Source organism: Chiloscyllium plagiosum, unplaced genomic scaffold (assembly GCF_037043375.1).
Source record: "Chiloscyllium plagiosum isolate Xiang-an unplaced genomic scaffold, Cpla_swu_hap1 HiC_scaffold_24, whole genome shotgun sequence".
Lineage (NCBI taxonomy): Eukaryota > Metazoa > Chordata > Chondrichthyes > Orectolobiformes > Hemiscylliidae > Chiloscyllium > Chiloscyllium plagiosum.
This window is the reverse complement of record NW_028270162.1, coordinates 50,473,784-50,493,433: the sequence shown is the minus strand read 5'-3', so window position 1 is coordinate 50,493,433 and position 19,650 is coordinate 50,473,784. Positions and strand designations below refer to the sequence as shown.

General features: G+C 43.1%; 1 protein-coding gene across 1 annotated transcript in view; it reads left to right on the top strand.

The window, feature by feature from the left end:
• LOC122562795 (uncharacterized) overlaps positions 1–19,650 on the top strand; it is a 50,788-nt gene that overhangs the window by 11,041 nt on the left and 20,097 nt on the right. The window contains exons 6-13 of the mRNA XM_043715994.2: positions 215–380; positions 2,360–2,463; positions 3,805–3,919; positions 8,666–8,836; positions 9,337–9,456; positions 13,055–13,249; positions 16,790–16,891; positions 17,962–18,144. Of these exons, the coding sequence (XP_043571929.2) occupies positions 215–380; positions 2,360–2,463; positions 3,805–3,919; positions 8,666–8,836; positions 9,337–9,456; positions 13,055–13,249; positions 16,790–16,891; positions 17,962–18,144 (1,156 nt within the window). The remainder of the gene's footprint in view (positions 1–214; positions 381–2,359; positions 2,464–3,804; positions 3,920–8,665; positions 8,837–9,336; positions 9,457–13,054; positions 13,250–16,789; positions 16,892–17,961; positions 18,145–19,650) is intronic.

The following is a 19,650-nucleotide window of genomic DNA, read 5'->3' as shown; positions in this document are numbered from 1 at the left end:
CAGGAAATAGCAGGGTCTGTGATCTACTCTGCTGTTTATTCCCTTGATCATGTTGTGTTGTCAGAAATTGTCTCAGCTCTTAAATGTGGATGTAGGGTATTAGCAGGACTTACCAAGTTGGTTTGCACTCAATGGGCTGAATGGTAGCCGCTTGTGCCGTAATGATGGTGAATTGTGTCGGTAGTACTGAGAGAGGATTTTCTGGTTGTTCCAGGCACTCGAGCATCAAGAACCTGACTGTGGATGAAAATGATTTCGAGCAATTCTTCAGGGAGCCAGGCAGCAAGTGGAGGACCAGCAGCCCTTCAAAATGGAGTTCCCAAGTGTCAGACCATAAGTGGATCTGGAATAGAGCCCCTGAGATATCCAGCTTTTATAGGGTGCTGTACATTTCCTTTTCAAATATACTTCTTCATTCTGTCTCAAGAATGACCACTGTCTATTATAATAATTTATAGATCACTGGCACAGCAGACTGTCTACAGTAAGATTTGATTTTGTCCCTGCAATCCTCCATATTGAAGATTGTAAATTATGGGAGTGTCACAGTGTAAAAGAGTAGATTAAGCAAAATCAGAGTTGAGAAGATCACTGACCAGGGTCACTCCCTCCGACCTTCTGGAAGGCAGTTTCTGAATGGCAATGACAGAAACCTGGAAGTGACACAAATGTGGGAGTGGCACTTGGTCGTCAGGGAGGGTCAAAAACAATGACCTGGGAATGACAGTGAAAGAGCTCTGGGTGTGCCATTGCAAGGTGTTGTGAGTTACAGACTTAGGCTTTAAAAGGAACCTGGAAGAGGCAGAACTGTGAGAGTGAGATTGAGGGATGCACAGAGTTGGATTGGCATGCATTGGACCATGTTGCTGATCTATCACTCCAGTGCCATGCATATTGGCTTTGGGAGATACAAAGAAGGGGAAACTTAAACACAGCCTGGAACAGAGAGGGCCTTATGCTAAGAAGACATTGGAAACTGGGTAAAGGTTGGAGGCTAGTGTGGCAGTAGACCTCCGAGATTACCCCTTCTGAACTGGTCAGTGACTAGAAAGCAAGCTGTTAGTTCTAAGGCCTCCTCCAGGTTGAAGCAGCTTTAGGGCCACCAACTCAACACAATCTGACTACTTTGAACATGGTAACTTTTTAATTACAAAATGCAATCTGTGAATGTTAATGTTCTTACGTTTTTTTTTGCCCGGGCCCCTGGCAGCAATGTTTAAGATTAATCTTTGGTTGCTAAGCAATTCAGGAAAGTTACAGGTCATTATTTTTCCTGATATTTTAAAGCTTCTTTGTTTCAGGCACATCAAACTATCTATTCATTAGAGGAGAGAAATACTTCAGTAATGTAGTGACAGTTAGAGATTTTTAGAAACCAATCTCATTAATAACTCCAGATCTCCGATTTGGCTGTCTGCAGTACATTTGGAATCAATGCACCTACTGACTTCCTAATGTATCCTTGAATATCCACAGGTTGGTTCATATAGAAGGAAATAACAAAAAGTGAAGAGATTTCTATATTGTACACAGGAATCACAGAAGTGATATAGCATAGATGGAGGCCATTCAGCCTATCATGCCTGCAGTGGCTCGTTAAATGGGCATCATTTCCTCGTGCTAATCTCCTGTTTTCTCCCCATATCCTTGCACGTTCATTTTCTCCAAATATTTATCCAGTCCTCTCTCAGGAAACATTAAGGTTTTATCCCAATATGGAAGGAAACAGCACTTGATCTGTTTCTAGATATGAAGCTACAATGTGTGAGGGTCTAACACTGTTCTTGCTAGGTGTTCTCCAGTGTATTTTCTCAGAATGACCACATAGTGATAACATTTTCCAGAGGGGTGAAAGTCCATGTTCATAAACCACAAAGTATCAGGAATAGTTCTTTCCCCTCACTCTCTCATACTTTCAGTCCCTGTCCACATTCCCCCCCCACCCCCATTGTAAGTATTCCACATCAACCTAAATTTGACACCCCAGTCTTATCTATTTCAACAAGACTGCAGTTCCCCTTCCTCAGTTCACTGTCGAAGACAGTGCCAAGCCAAAGTGGGGACCATGTGTTAAGTCTTCAACCGACCTTTCCAATTCCGGTACACACAAAAAGGCTGTGCACTCAAACTGATTGGTGACCTGTGGACAGCTCCATCTGCATTGTCCTTTCAGACCACTTTAACAGAATCTATCACTGGTGTAAAAGTGCTGATCTTGCCCAGTTAGCTGTAACAGAATGGTGAAAACGAAATGAATCATGAGACGAGTTGCATTGACTGAGCAAGGTATGCCCCATCGCTACTGCATACAGGGAGGTCAGACATTAATGGTGGTCACTCCTTTGTCTTCTGATTCCAGCAAGCCATCCAGTCCTCGAAGGAAACAGTGGAGAAAGGTCAACAGGATTCAGTGAACCTGGAATCCCGACAGCGTGAGACACAGAACAAGGTCCCCAAGACCAGGTGAGATCATGTTGCGTGCAAGCTGACAAAAACGTAAAGAGACACCATCATCTTTATGGGGGTGGTGTGCGGTGATGATTTTTGTCCGTGCCCCTTTCTCTCACGGATAACGGAGACTGAGTTTATTCTTGAAGAAGACCTGAAGCCCTCATCTATAGGCAGTGAAGGTTCTCGTTATAAAGGGGTGACTTTACCCTGTGTTTAATGCACCAAACCAGGAACCTGACCTGACCTGACTAGATGACAATCACGCGTGGGATTCAAAAGATATCTACATGTTGTTAAAGTTCATTGGCAGCTGACCAACCGCCAAGGTACAAATCCCTTCTCATTCCCACACTCACTTTCCACTAGCTCTCCATTCTCTGCCCCAGTCATTTTGAACAAAGATTCTTTGGTGGGGGCACTTGATGGATAGAATGATGGAAGTCGTGGAATCAGACTGCTGAGAAGGAGCAGCAGATGCAGGACGTGACTACTGTCATTCTGATCCCCCCCCATCAAACACGATGCTCATTGTAGTTAGGGATACGGAGCTATCACATACCCATAGTCTCCACATGGCTGTCTCTTCTGTTCCCTGATCTGTACCGGAACCTCAGTGGAGTGAATATTACCAAAAAGTGTGGTGACATTTTGGTCTGTCTAAATACAGGATCTGCAAGGGAGCACATCACAAGAAAGACATAGCACCTTACACAACCACAAGATGGTATTGTGGTTTACTACCAGGGAAGCACTTTAGAAATATTGTTAGTCTGTGAATATGGAGTCAGTGTGTGCACAGCAAGCACCCACACCCAGCAACGTGATACTAACCAGGTCATCTGCATTTAGGTAATGTAGATTGAGGGATAAGATTTAACCAAGATCCAGCTGGAGAGCTGTCTAGATCTTCTTCCAAAATAATACCATGATCCTTTGTGATTTCCCTGAGCGGGAAGATAGGACTTCTATTTAAAGTCTCATCTGAAAGGTTAAACCTCTTACTGACTGTGGAGAGTCAGGTTTGATTTTATCCCAAAAATCTTTGGACTGGCTCTTGAACCAACAACTTTCAGAGTCAGAGGCAAGAGTTCTGTCTATTGAGTCCAAGCATCAGCCATTAGCCTAAACAGTGGTGCAGTCTCTGTGGAGACTATGTTGTTATTTGTTATTCGGTCTGCCTTGAGATTTCTATTTTCTCTGAAATGGATGATTTGAGTTCTTGAGAAAGGATGGAGATCAGAGCTGATAATTCTGGGGCAGCATAGTGCTGTGATGTTAGCTTTCAATCAGAAACATTGCACCCAGCCTCTCTGCTTGTCTGTCTGTTTCTCTCTGTCTCTCTCGGTACCTCAGCATGGAGCTCGCTATGCCAGCATTTCAGCGAGATGGCTGTCTGCAGGAATTGCAAGATCTCGAGATGGAACTTGACTTAAAGCAACACAGCGAACTGAGACAGAGGAATGCACAGGTGAGGAGGATGTGGAAAGAGGTGCTTGACCTTCAGAAAATCTCTGTTTCCTGAACACCGCATACAGATTCTGACATATAAAACACACTGTACCTCTGTTGACATTCCACAAAAGATAAAATTTGCCTTATAGAATTTCACTACACACAGGAGACTGTCGATGCCAGCGCTCTCAAAAACCTGTCCATTTTTATAATTGCCTCCTTCTTTCCTCAGTCTGTTTTGGAGATTTTCACTTTTAAATAATTATCCTCTCGCCTTTGTAAAGTTTTGTTTTGGATTCTGTACCCATCACTGTTTCTGACAGAGCATTCATATCTGAACACTTGATAAACTTGCCTTCTGTCTTGCTGTTGATCATCATTATTTCTTTTAGTTACAAACTCTGTACCAGTGTAAGCAATTTTTACCTACTTTCTTTCATCAAAGCAGATAACATTTGGTATATCTTCACCAGGTCTCTTCATCTTCTCTGATATGATTAAAAGAGCCCTGGTCGCTATCTCTCTCTCTCTCCTCATAACTAAAATCTATTATCCTTCAGGTGATCTCAGGAAACATCTGCTGGGTTGTCTATACAACCTTGACATCCTTCGTAAAGTTAATTAGAATCCAGCATTAGTCTAACTTTGAGATTTTAACATTCTCGGAAGGAGGTGTTACTAAGTGGCAGTATTCAACTCAGCCCTGATCAGAATGGGGCTCGACATAGAACATAGAACAGTACAGCACAGTACAGGCCCTTCGGCTCTCGATGTTGTGCTGACCTTTTATCCTACTCTAAGATCAGACTAACTCACATACCCTTCATTGGACTATCTTCCATGTGCCTATCCAAGAGTCACTTAAGTTTCCCAATTTATCTGACCGTACTCCCACCGTTGGCATGCATTCCACGCACCCACCACTCTCTGTGTAAAGAACCTACCTCTGATATCTCCCCTAAACCTTCCACTAATCACCTTAAAATTATGCCCCCATGTGATAGCCATTTTTGCCCTGGGGAAACATTCTCTGGTTATTCACTCTATCTATGCCTCTCATCATCTTGTACACCTCTATCAAATCACCTCTCATCATTCCTCGCTCCAGTGAGAAAAGCCCTAGCCCTCTCAATGTTTCTTCATAAGATACACCCTCCAGTCCAGGCAACATCCTGATAAATTTCCTCTGCACCCTCTCTAGACCTTCCACATCCTTCCCATGATGAGGTGACCAGAACTGAACACAATATTGCAAATATGGTCTAACCAGGGCTATACAGAGCTGCAGAATAACCTCACGGTTCTTAAACTCAATCCCCCTGCTAATGAAAGCCAACCCACCAAACATCTTCTTAACAACCCTATCAACTTGGGTGGCAACTTTGAGGGATCTATGGCATGGACCCCAAGGTCCTGCTGTTCCTCCACACTGCCAAGAATCTTGCCTTTAACCCTGTATTCTGCATTCAAATTCGACCTTCCAAAGTGAATCACTTCACACTTTTCCAGGTTGAACTCCATCTGCCACTTATCAACCCAATTCTGCATCCTGTCAATGTTCCGTTGCAACCTTCACCAACCCTCCATACTATCCACAACTCCACTAACCTTCGTGTCATTGGCAAACTTACTAGACCACGCTTCCAGTTTCTCATCCAAGTCATTTATAAAAATCACAAAGAGCAGAGGTCCCAGAACTGATCCCTGCGGAACACAACTGGTCACCAGGCTCTAGGCTGAATGCTTTCCATCCACCACCACCCTCTGTCTTCTATGCTCCAGCCAATTCCATATCCAGACAGCCATTTCCCTGTATCCCATACCTCCTTACTTTCTGAATGCACCTACCATGGGGAACCTTATCAAACGCTTTGCTAAAATCCATGTACACCAGATCCACTGCTCTATCTTCATCAATATGTTTTGTCACATCCACAAATAATTCAATAAGTTTTGTGAGGCATGACCTGCTCCTCACAAAGCCATGCTGACTATTTCAAATCAAACTATGGTTTTCTAAGTAATCATAAATCCTGTCTCTCAGAATCCTCTTCAATACTTATCCGTCACAGATGTGTGACTGACTGGTCTGTAATTCCCAGGGTTATCCCTATTCCCTTTCTTGAACAAGGGCATAACATTTGCCACCCTCCCATCTGGCTGAGGGGATTTATCTATCCTTATGATTTTCAAAGTTTTTAGCACATCCTTCTTCTTAGCATAACAGTCTGTTTCAGTCTGTCCTCAAAAACGTCAAGGTCCCTCACAGTAGTGAATACTGAAGCAAAGTATTTATTAAGGCCCTTCCCTACCTCCTCTGACTCCAGGCACGAGTTCCCTCCACTATCCCTGATCACGCCCCCACCCTCACTCTGGCCATTCTCTTGTTCCTCACGTAAGTATAGAATGCCTTAGGGTTTTCCTTAATCTATCCACTAAAGCTTTTCTATGCCCCTTTCTAATTCTCCTAAATCCATTCTTCAGTTTCTTCCTGGCTACCTTGTAACCCTCTGAAGTCCTGACTGATCCTTGATTTCACAACCTTAAGTAAGCTTCCTTCTTCCTCTTGACTAGATGTTCCACATCACTTGTCACCCCAGGTTCTTTCAACCTACCATCTCTTCCTTGCCTCAGTGGGACAAACCTGTCCAGTACTGTCAGCAAGTACTCCCTAAACAACTTCCACATCTCTGTCGTGCATTTCCTTGAGAACATCTGTTCCTAATGTAGGTGCCCCAGTTCCTGCCTAATAGTATTGTAATTCCCCCTCCCACAATTAAGTACTTTCCCACACCATCTGCTCCAATTCCTCTCCATGAGTATAGTAAAGGTCAGGGAGTTGTGATCACTATCACTGCAATGCTCTCCCACCGATAAATCTGACACCTGGAATGGTTCGTTGCCAAACACCAAATCCAATATGGCCTCCCCTCTAGTCGACCTATCTACATATTGAGTCAGGAACCTTTCCTGGACACACATGACAAAAACTGATCCATCCAAACTAGTTGCACTAACGAAGTTCCAATCAACATTAGGGAAGTTTAAGTCACCCATGACAACAACCCTGTTACTTCTCCCTTCTCCAAAATCTGTCTCCCAATCTGCTCCTCCACGTCTCTGTTGCTGTTGGGTGGGGGGGGGGGGGGTGTCTGTAGAAACCTCCCAGTAAAGTGACTGCTCCTTTCCTGTTTCTGATTTCCACCCATACTGACTCTGTTAATAAACCCTCCTCGACGAGCTCCCTTTCTGCAGCTGTGATACTATCCCTGATTAACAATGCCACTCCCCCGCCTCCTTTACCTCCCCCTCCCCCCAAGTCCTTTTGAAACATCTAAATCTTGGAACATCCAACAACCATTCCTGCCCCCGTGATACCCAAGTCTCCATAATGGCCACAACATCATAGTTCCAAGTACTGATCCATGTTCTAAAATCATCACCCTTATTCCTGATACTTATTTCAAAGATTTTAATAGATCAGTATTGACAGTTTGGGGTCACCGAACAATCGTTTTGGGGTGACAGATATTTGGAGCAAGAGACATAATTCCATTATTAGGGTTGCTGATTTTTAGCTGTCCAATAGGGAAGGAGTTGAGAGCCTCTGGATTGTTCTGTGCTGTTAGAATGAACAGTGGAAGAAGTTCTAGGAATTAGCAAGCAGCTAACTGTTAGAGTCAGGACTCCAAAGCAGCACTGAGGAACCAAGAGAATGAAAAGATAACTGGTTCTGTGGTGGTGGGGGGAGGCTGTGAGGGGCTCAGAAGAAACCTACAAGCATTAACACTCCAATGCTACAGAGAGTAGAAGTTGAAAAGCCACAAACAGCATTTCCTTAATGCAACTGAGCAAGTTAGAGCTCAGTGAAAACCCCATGGCAATTTTTAGCTTGCAAAGTTAGCTGCTGAAGAGCTGGAGTTATGAGCTACTGCTTTCAGAATCCAAGAGGAACACAGGTGCTCTGCTGCTCTGCCAGTGAGTCATTCCCAGGACAGGAGCAATTGCTGAGGTAGCCCATTCCAGAACATCTCTTTGGATGGAGTTTCAAGGCCAGATCAGCAAAAGTTAGGAATCGTAATTCCTTGTTAAATTTAATGAGATTTTGAGAATCTGTCGTGTCTTTAATTTCTGGGTGGAGTAGGGAGTAATCTGTGGGATCTCCCTTGATCATGTTTACTATTTGTTGTGTGCTATGGGATGTTCAATTGTAATATATTACCCACATTCACCACATGTTAATTCTGTTTTTTAGAATGAAGTTGTGTATTTATAGTAAGATCTGTATTATTGTTCTAACTTTACATAGTAAAGTTTTGTTATTTGTTCAAAATCATGGAATCTTGTGGATTTATTCTTTTAGTAAGTTCCCTGGATCCCAGCTACTCTCTGCTTTAAAAATAAAGGCTGCTGGTCCCTAACCAGTTCGTGGCAAAGTTGATGATCTGATGTTGGATCACAGCCATTCGTGCCTATAAATTACTGATTACATTTTTGTTCTTGTATGCTTTGATCCGAACAATAACACTTGGAATACCAGCTACTGTTTAGATCATTTTATCTACTTGCTTTATTATATTACTTCCTCGCATGTTTTTTTTTGTTCTTTCTTACATCTCTAAAGCAGACTGAGGTTGATCTGCTCTTGGACCATCACTACCTTTCCCTTTCCCAACTTGTTGATCCTTCTCCACTCGTAGTTCCTTTCTCCTGAACATGGCACCATTTTGATATCATTGTGACTCTGTTCTGACTGTCTCAGATCGCAGCACTCACCCAGGAGCGAGATGACTTGAGGGCCCGTCTACAACCACTGGATAGCAGTTTGTCCTTCCAGGAGCCTCGAGATTCGGACAGGAAGCTCAGGAACACAAAGAATGACTCACTGACAGAGCAGCAGAGCACCAGATTCTGGATGAAACAGCTGCAACATGTAGGGGAACTTTCTAGAAGAGTGGAAAGAGCTGGGTAGAAAAGAACATGAGTGACGGGGAGGGGGGAGGATGCTTGGGGTGGAAAGCCAAGGGGGAATAACACAATATCAGAGCAAGGGGGGGGGGGGGGGCAGCACGGGAGGGTGGGAGACCCAAACAAGTAGAGTTAAAGGGAAGCAGCAGAGCCAAGTGTAAGTACAACAGCAGGGCAAAATGCAACACCAGTTTAAGCAATCTACACCTACATAGTTCCTACTTTGTAATGGAAAATATTAGCTACATGTGAAGAGGCCAGTGAGTCTGCTGCATGCAAATCCTCAATTTCTTGTAGTGGTCCAAGGAGAACTTTATTTTGTACCTGATTTGGAGTTGCTAGACTTGATAATGAAGAGATATAGCTGATGGTTGGAATGTCAATGTTGTCTATCCCAGTCCTGGCATTTAGCAGCATCTCCCTGAATTTCTGCTCTCTCTCCTCTCCTTCCTTTCTCCTTTCCAGCAACTCGAAGAGTCTGAGGTGAGATTGGAGCAGAGGACAGCCAAGATCACTCAGTTACTGGAGAAAAATGACAGCCTGGAATCACAGGTCAGGGAACTGAAGAGGATTCTGAAGGTTGAGGTGCGCATAGACTCCTTCAGATGATATCTGTAAATCTGAATTAATGCTGGTGTCTCCCTCACATGAGAGTGACACCCACTATTTACCAATCTCCTCTCTTTGTTAGTGTGTGTTTCTGTTTGTATTCTTGAGGACACTGAGTCCAAACCAACGATTATCCTAATGCAGATCAATACAGACTTGATATATTGTGGCCTCCTCGAGTCCATAATTGGCCTTGACATAATGCTCTGTGTGTTTCTAGATTTATATTCACTGTGGGACACCTCAGAGCAGGCATTCAATGTTGGCCTGTGTCTTCAACTGCTGTTCACTGAGAAGGTGTCAGGAGGAGCCAGGGCTACCGTAGCAAACCATAAAATCCCCATAGATGGCTCCACACCAACCCTCCAAAAGGCATCCCTTCCAGACCCAGCCCCCATCCTATCCCTGTAACCCTGCATTTCCCATGACTAACCCATCTACTTTGCGCATTCCTGAACACTATGGGCAATTAAACATGGCCAATTCACCTAATCTGCATATCTTTGGACTGTGGGAGAAAACCGGAGCATCCAGAGGAAACCCAAGCAGACACGGGGAGAATGTGCACACTCCACATAGACAGTCACCTGAGGCAGGAATTGTACCCAGGAGTCTCTGGCACTGTGAGGCAGCACTGAGCCACGCTGCCAACTTGATAGGACCAAGACTGGACAGCGAGCTTCTCAAACCCACTCCACCATATAATTAGATCAGGGCTGGTCTGTACTACATCTATCCATGTAGATTCTACATCCTTTGGTATACTTACCCAAATCTTAAGTCAGTTTTGTTAGGCCTAATTGCCCCCCAGAATCAGCAACATTTTGGGATGGGTAATTCCAGATTTCTGTGGACAACGTATGATCTGGTTTGTTCTAAAATGTCTATCTCCTCCTCCTTGAAACCCCCAAGAGGAGATGGTTTGCTGTATCAATCTGTCAAATCCCTCTGATACTTTCAAGGCCTTCAGAAAATATCTGCCCCCACCACCAATTTTCTATATTCAAATGATAATGCTGGAATGTATATATCTCCCCACTGAAGCCGCATGACTGATGGTTTGTATCAAAACGCTCAGTATTGTTGTTGCCTCTATTCAGTTGTCAAGTCAATAGACAGTAGACGATAGATGCAACAGTAGGCCATTTGGCCCTTCGAGCCAGCGCCACAATTCATTATGATCATGGCTGATCATCCACAATCAGCATCCTGTTCCTGCCTTATCCCCATAATCCTTGATTCCGTTATCTCTAAGAGCTCTATCCATCGCTTTCTTGAAAATATCCAGAGACTTGGCCTCCACTGCCTTCTGGGGCAGAGCATTCCATATAGTTCCTCAGATGCTGCCTGAACTGCTGTGCTCTTCCAGCACCATTGATCCAGAAGCATTCCATATATCCCCCACTCTCTGGGTGAAGAAGTATCTCCTCATCTCTGTTCTAAATGGCCCAACCCTTATTTTTAAACTATCTCCTCTGGTTCTGGACTCACCCATCAGCGCAAACATGCTTCCTGCCTCCACAGTGTCCAATCCATTAATAATTTTATATGTCTCAATCACATCCTCTCTCATCCTTCTAAACTCAAGTGTATACAAGCCCAGCTTCAATCTTTCAGCATATGATAGTCCCACCATTCCGGGAGTTGACCTCATGAACTTACGCTGCACTCCCTCAATAGCCAGAATGTCCTTCTCAAATTTGGAGACCAAAACTGCACACAATATCCAGGTGCGGTCTCACCAGGGCCCTGTACAACTGCAGAAGGACCTCTTTGCTCCTATACTCAATTCCTCTTGTTATGAAGGCCAGCACGCCATTAGCTTTCTTCACTACCTGCTGTACCTGCATGTTTGCTCTCATTGACTGGTGTACAAGAACACCTAGATCTCATTGTACTTCCCCTTTACCTAACTTGATTCCATTTAGATAGTAATTTGCCCTCCTGTTCTTGCCACCAAAGTGGATAACCACACATTTATCCACATTGAACTACATCTGCCATGCATCTGTCCACTCACCTAGCCTGTCCAAGTCACCTTATATTCTCATAACATCCTCCTCACATTTCACCCTGCCACCCAGCTTTGTGTCATCAGCAAATTTGCAAATATTACTTTTAATGCCTTCATCTATATCATTAGCCTTTGGTCATGAACTCCCACAGACTGTTTAATGTAAAATTCTAACCATGGAGCTGCTGTAGAGGCTGATCCAGTTTCAAAAGATTGAGCTGGAGGAAAGGCAGGAATAACTGATGTTCTGCAGGTGAATAGAAGATAACACAAGATATTAAATATAGTGCTAAGGTTAATCTGGAGCGTCACTTTGAGTTATACTGGGATCAAGGAGGTAAGGGCTACAGCTTTCATGAGGAAAATTTGAAACTGAAAATATGGACAACATGCAGAATAATCTTCCAGCTAGACTAATGAGTTGGAATCGTTTTGGAGAGATTTTTGGATCACACCGGGTGGACTGAGTGGCCCCCATGACTTGTTTTCATCTTGTGATAGGAAGCAAAGACTTGTGTGTCATCACTGAATTGAGTTAAAACTCTCAACACCAGGTTGTAGTCCAACAGGTTTAATTCAAAACACTAGCTTTCGAAGTGCTGCTCATTCATCAGGTGGTTGTCAAGTGGATGAAGGAGCAGTGCTCTGACAGCTAGTGCTTTCAATTAAACCTGTTTGACTATAACCTGGTGTTGTGTGATTTTTAACTTTGTACACCCCAGTCCAACACTAGCATCTCCAAATCATTACTGAATTGATGTCACTGAAACCCCCCACTATCAGCATCCTGGGGTCACCATGGATCAGAAATTGAATTGGACCAGCCATATGTACAAATTAGTACAGCAGCAGGTCAGAGGCTAGAAACTCTTTGTGCAACTGTCCTCCTAATTCCTCAGAGTCACAGTCAGGAGTGTAATGGAATACTGACCCTTTGCCTAAATGAGTGCAGTGCCAACAACACTCAAAAAGATTGACAAAGTCCAGGGCAAAGCAGCCTAATTAATTGGTACCAACAGTAGCAGCAATGTGTACCACCTACACGATTTGCTGCAGTGAATTTCTTCATCGACAACACCTTCCAAAGCTTCACCACTACCACCTAGAAAGACAAGATTAATGAAGGTATGGGAGCACCATCATTTCCAAGTTCCCCTCCAAGCCACATTCCATGTTGACTTAAAACAATATTGCCTCCAACATTACTGATTCAACATCCTGGAATTTGCTTCCTAACAAGTCTGCGAGTGTAACCATCCCCTATGTACTGCAGCAGTTCAAGAAAACAACTCTCCATCTTCTTCAGAGTAATTAGGTATGGGCAATCACAAACGACCTCCAGTGAATAGATTTTAGTACATGGTTTGTACCTTTCTTTAAGGTGGCTCTCAAGTAAAATATTGCTTAGGTTACAAGCCAAAATGAGGTCATGACTAACATTGCTCTTAGTGCAGTCCTTCCTGTTGTACTGAGGACACTGTTTCTCCTTCTCTTCGATTTTGATAGAGAACTACCCCGAACTCCAACAACTCAGTCTGTGTTCATAAACTTTTGTCACAGCTGACAGAACGTAACCTGAAAATCAGCGCCCTGGAGAAACTCCTCTCAGAGAAGGAGTTGGAGCAGTTGAGGCTGAGGGAGATGGTGATGGTATTGAGAGCAGAGAAAGAGGCCCAGCTCTCCGCCATAGAAACTTTAAGAGAGGAGCACGCACGACAGATTGCTATAAACGCTGTGGAAAAGCAATGGGAGCAGGTAATGTGATTGCATTAATGGTTCTGACGAGACTATCTGCTGAGTGTGCTGTGAACTTGTAACTGTGATGATACAGATTGTGTCATGCGTGATTGCTCGCTTGCATGTCATTTAAAAACACTCCTGCTCCATTCTGTTTTGCCATCAATTATTAATCTCTCAATATTCAATCTCTCAATTAAATTCTCATTGTCACAATATAAATGAGGTTCTGCCACTTATTTCGGTGGCTTAGCTGGATATTGAAGAGCCAGTGAAGATGAGCTGAGCTACTTCCTAGTCTTCACCAAAAGAACTGTAACCGGCAAGGGAAGGAATGGCCAGTATTGGGACTTTTTGTGTAGGATTGCAGCATGCTTTGCTCACATACCAGTAGGGACTGCAATTAAAAGTAATTTGTTCTTCAGGAAATATTTTGGGATTATTCTGCTAGCCATGGCAAGGTGCTTTATAAATGAAAGGCCTTTCCTTCCTTAAAGACGTCTGACTGTACCAAGAAGACCACGTCAAAGACCCACTGAGCTGAACCATTTATGAAGTGTTGCACAGAATTCCTGAGAACCTTGCTCCAGAGTAAAACTTTTCGGAATTCATGCCCAAGGATTAGCATGGTGCTGAGGGCTAGTACAGTTCTCATCAATTGTGCTGGATATTCCCTTAGCCTCCCCATGTAAGTTGAGGAGCAACAGTGATAACTTATATTTTTCATGATTTGGAGATGCCGGTGTTGGACTGGGGTGTACAAAGTTAAAAATCACACACCATCAGGTTATAGTCCAACAAGTTTAATTGGAAGCACACTAGCTTTCGGAGCGACGCTCCTTCATCAGGTGATTGTCACAATCACCTGATGAAGGAGCGTCGCACCGAAAGTTGTGTGCTTCCAATTAGGCCTGTTGGACTTTAACCTGGTGGTGTGTGAATTTTAACTTTATATTTTTCATAGTGCCTTTAATGTAGGTTCTTCACAAGAGCATTATCTGGGAACCCCTGAAAAACCAGTGGAGAATAACTAAAAAAGCTGTAAGAGGGGACAAGATGAAATATGGGAGTAAGCTAGCTAGTAATATTAAAGAAGATTGTAAGAGTTTTTTGATATATATAAAGGTAAGAGAGAGCTAAGAGTGAACATTGGACTACTGGAAAACGAAGCTGGATAAGTATTAATAGGGAATGATTGAGAAAATGCATAGGTACTCCATTTGCACAGTGGAAGACACCAGCAACATACAAGACCTTCAAGAGAGTCAGGGGGAGAAGAGAAGGTGCTGGGGAAGTTGAAAGGCTTGAAGGTGAATGAATCACCCAGGCCTGATGGACCACACCCCATAGTTCTGAAGGAGATAACTGAGGAAATTCTGGAGGAATTGATGTGATCGTTCATGGATCACTGGAGTCAGAGAGTGTCCCAAAGGACTGGAACATGGCTAATGTTACACCCTCATTTAAGAAGGGCAGGAGGCACAAGGCAGGAAATTATAGGCCGGTTAGCCTGACCATCATCATTGGTTAGATTTTAGAATCCTTTATTAAGGATAAGATTGTGGAATACTTGGAAATATGTGGTAAAAATAGGGTTGAGTCAGCACAGCTTCATCAAGGGGGGATCATATCTGAGAAATCTGTTAGAAATGAGACCATTTCTAATCACCATGGCGATTGCATTTATAACTGACTAAAACCAATGTGATTGTTTGGGAGGTTTGCTTGTGCTGTTGGCGAAGTTTGATACTAATTTGGCAGGGGGTGAGGCATAGAGTAGATGTAAAGTCAGGAGCAAGGTTCAATTGGATATAAAAGGAATATTAGTTAGAGAGGACATGGGCATGATAAGGCACATAAGAGGATCAGAAAGTGAAATTATATCTATTTTAATGAAAGGAGCCTGATTAGAAAGCAGATAAGCTTAGAGGGGCGACCGACGGGTGGAAATATAGTAATGTTGCAATCACTGAGACATGGTTGAAGGAATGGCGAGACTGATAGCTCAACATTCCAGCGTGTAGAGGCTTCAGGCATAATGAAGGAGAATGTAAGAGAGGTCGAAACAATCACTGCTATAATGAGAGAGGATATCTTAGAAAGCTCTTCAAATGAGGACATCTGGGTTGAGCTTAGAAATAAAAATGTGGTAATCACTTTGCTGGGATTATACTACAGGCCTCCCAACAGTCAGAGGGAGATACAGGAGCAGATATGAGAGGAATAAGGTTATAATTGTCAGGGATTTCAACTTTGTTAACATTATCTGGGATCACCTTGGGTGTGAAAGGATTAGACGAGGTGAGCTAAAAGTGTTTTCTGCCAGTACATGGATAGTCGTTTTAGAAATGGGACAGTGCTGGACCTAATTCTTGGGAATGAAGCCAGTCAAATTGTTGAACATCAACCAGTGAACATTTTGGGACATTGACCATATCTCTGCAAGTTCCAATGTCAATATAGCAGGGGATGTGGATACTGCTATAGTTAAGTGTCTAAACTGGGAGAAGGCCAATTTCAATATCATTTTAGAGGATTGGATAAACATAGACCAGGGGTAGCTACTTACAAGTATGTCTACATTTGGAAGTTGGGAGCCTTTTAAAAAAGATAGTATTGTGAGAATGAAAGGCAAGGGCAGTTAGACCAGGGAACCCTGTGTGTCAAGGGTTATTGAGAGTTTGATAAAGAAAAAGAAGGATTATGTTAAGTACGGAGCTTCAAAAATTGGCGGGGGGGGGGGGGGGGGGTTGAGGGGGAGCAGTTCTTTAGAAGTACAGAGAGTGATTGGGAGGGGTGCTTACAAATGAAATTAGGAGGCCAAAGAGGAATCATAAACTATCTTTGACAGACAAGGAAACTCTCTTGTAATTTATTGGATATAGTTTATTAGCAAACAGCTACAGATCACTGAGATCTGTAACAAAGACATTGTCACAGAGACATTGAGAAGGACTAGACACTCAGTCTTCCCTCCTTTGAGAACCTGGACTGTTCATCCCTCAAATCCATATGATACCATCATAATGGGTGGTGCTTAAGGTACTCCACACTATTAACTCATTCAGACCTATACACAACAAAGTTTAGATTAGATTAGATTACTTACAGTGTGGAAACAGGCCCTTCGGCCCAACAAGTCCACACCGACCCGCCGAAGCGCAACCCACCCATACCCCTACATTTACCCCTTTAACGTAACACTACGGGCAATTTAGCATGGCCAATTCACCTGACCTGCACATCTTTTGTGACTGTGGGAGGAAACCGGAGCACCCGGAGGAAACCCACGCAGACACGGGGAGAATGTGCAAACTCCACACAGTCAGTCGCCTGAGTCGGGAATTGAACCCGGGTCTCTGGCGCTGTGAGGCAGCAGTGCTATCCACTGGGCCACCGTGCCGTGTTTTGTTTTAATGGGGAAATACTGAATAAAAGCATGAAATATTTATAAATAACCTTCAGTTAGGTCTCACTCACTGTGGTTCAATAATGAAGCCAGTGAGGTGAAGGATTATTAAATGTATTTGTGGCTGATGGCTACTTTATTTTACCTAGAACAAGCATGAAGAAACTTTGATCCTGCAAGAACAGGACCAGGGTCAGGCAAAGTCGATGAAGAAACTGAGTGAGGAGCTGAAGCAGGAAGCAATGGAGTCGGTGAGGCACTTCTTTATTTAGTCCAATGCTTGTGCAATGAAGACCTTGTAGTGAGTGCCCAGAGGTAAAGAGTATCCTAGGATAAAGGACACACAGTGACTAACTGTTCTGAAGTGAGTGTTCAGTAGGGTAGGTCTTCAATTTTGCCACCTGGGTGAAAGGGAAACCTTCTGGAGCTTTCACATATACAACCAAAGCCGCCAGTAACAGGTATACCATCACCCCATCCACTTCTCACTACTGTGCTTCAGCAAGCCGTGTTTAATGTCATATAGTAACAGAGATGTACAGCACGGAAACAGACCCATCAGTCCAACTCGTCCATGCCGACCAGATATCCTAAATTACTCCAGAACCATTTGCCAGCACCTGGCCCATATCCCTCTAAACCCTTCCTATTCATTTACCCATCCAGATGCCTTTTAAATGTTATAATTGTACCAGCCTCCACCATTTCCTCTGGCAGCTCATTCCATATATGCACTACCCTCTGTCACCCCTTAAGTCCCTTTTAAGTCTTTTCCCTCTCACCTTAAACCTATGCCCTCTAGTTCTGGACTCCCCCACCCCAGGGAAAACACTTTGTCTATTTACCTTATCCATGCCCCTCATGATTTTATAAACTTCCAAAAGGTCACGCCTCAGCCTCCGACGCACCAGGGAAATTAGCCCCAGCCTGTTCAGCCTCTCCGCATAGCTCAAAATCTCAAACCCTGGCAACATCCTTGTCTTTTCTGAACCTTTTCAAGTTTCACAACATCTTTCCTATTAGCAGGGAGACCAGAGTTGGACGCAATATTCCAAAAGAGGTCTAAATCCATTTTCTATTTCTGCACATTTTGGTGCTTTAATTAATTTGACCTTCCTGTGCTAAAGGTGCCAGCTTTTACAGAGCTGCTGTTTCCAGAACACCCACGTCTCTTCATACCTCACCCAGGTAACCTTATTGAGCAGTCTGGCTGTTTGTCCACGTGGAACTTCACCTTTGAATCTGACTTTATTTAACCAGTTCATTATTTTTCCCTCTTGACATTGCTTTTACATTTATACACATGAATGTGCATCTCCAGGTTCCAATTGCCTTAGATCTTGAAAACAAGAATTGGGAAGCAGATCTGAAAGAACAGCTCCAACAGCATGGTCCGTCTCTGGAAGAGGTGAATGGGAGAGCCATTAAACAGGCCAACGAAGACCTGGAGAAAGAAAGGAGAAACTCACTCGCCTTACAACACAAATTAGTTGAATTGCAGAAGGTTAGTACATAATTTAGCAGAACGAATTGGCCAGCATGCTAAAGATTAATTGATTTGTGCAAGGCTTGGATAGTCGATGTTTTAAAAACAAGAGGATTGAAGCGTTATGTTTATGAATAAGGCTAAGACATAGTTATGTTGCTTTTTCCTTAAAAATAGATGATGTCTGGGTCTAAGCATAATTCCAAAGGATAAGATTTTCTCTCTGTAAAAGAGCATCACTCATTGAAGGAAACAGAACATTTTCTTTCTTGAGACAACTTGCCCGATCTTCTCTAGAGGATGAGTAATTGCACAATGAAAATATTTTGTCTCTTAAGTGTCAATAAAGAAAGATTTACCATTTTTATAGTAGCCTCAAGGCTTCTGTTTATCTAAAATTGCTTTACAGCCAATTAAATCTGTGAGAAGTGTAGTCACTGATTTAACTTTGGAAGCATTAATGTTATTCTAGGATTTAGAAATAATTTTCTTTTGTGTGTGAAAATATTGTATCATCGACTTGTGATACTTCAGTGAAACACTCCCCTTATTGTCATTAAGGCTCCAAGAGCACATTATCAGATTCAAAGAGTCAGTGTGCAATAAAGGTTGTCATGGTAATCATGTCCTTAATTTTTAGCAGGCTTTTTAACACCGTGTATGTGCAAAATATGCCTGTAACGTTAGTTAAATATTACATTTTTTACGATGTCAGCAGACTACAGTGTGGGATCATTTATCTCTTTCACTAATTTCCGATTGTGAACTGTTCAGTGGAAGCTCAGGGACATGATTGGAGGTCTATTTTCCATTTCAAGCTAAATGATCAGAAGCAACCACCTTTTGGGCTACGACTGTTTAATTTTACACATCTCGATCCAGCCAAGGTCTCAACCTAAGGGGTGGAATCATGGGATGGTTATTGCAGAACAGAACGAGGTCATGTCCATATCTCAGTTGAAGCAACTCACCTCGTCCCATTGCAAAGAGTTGCTCTTTAGTAAACACCTGTGAATGCACCTTTTCCTTATCAGGCACCCAGCATCAACTTCAAGTATTCCTAGATCAGGTTAATGGCAATAACAACTTATATTAATGTAATGAAACATTACAGAATGCTTCATGGGTCATTACGAAGCAAGGTTTTACACTGACTCTCATAAGGGTGTAATTAGAAGAAAAGTAATAGATCTTAAGGAGAGTCTCAAAGGGAAAAGCAAAATCGAGGGTCAGGGATGCAAAGGGAGAGTATTCTAGAGATTGGAATGAAGCCAACTGAAGGTGCAGCCACCAATGCTGCAACAATTAAAACCGAGGATAGATTTAGTTTAGAGTTTTTGAAAAGATTTGTAGCTCAGGTTGTGGATGAGGTTGTAGATTTGTTTGCGGAGCTGATATGATTTTCTGCAGACGTTTCATCATCTCATTGGGTGACATGGTCAGCGTGCCTCCGGTGAAACATCTATCCCGTCTGGTATTTATGTGTCTCTGTTTTCTGGTACTTCCGGTTTGTACCTGAGGAGC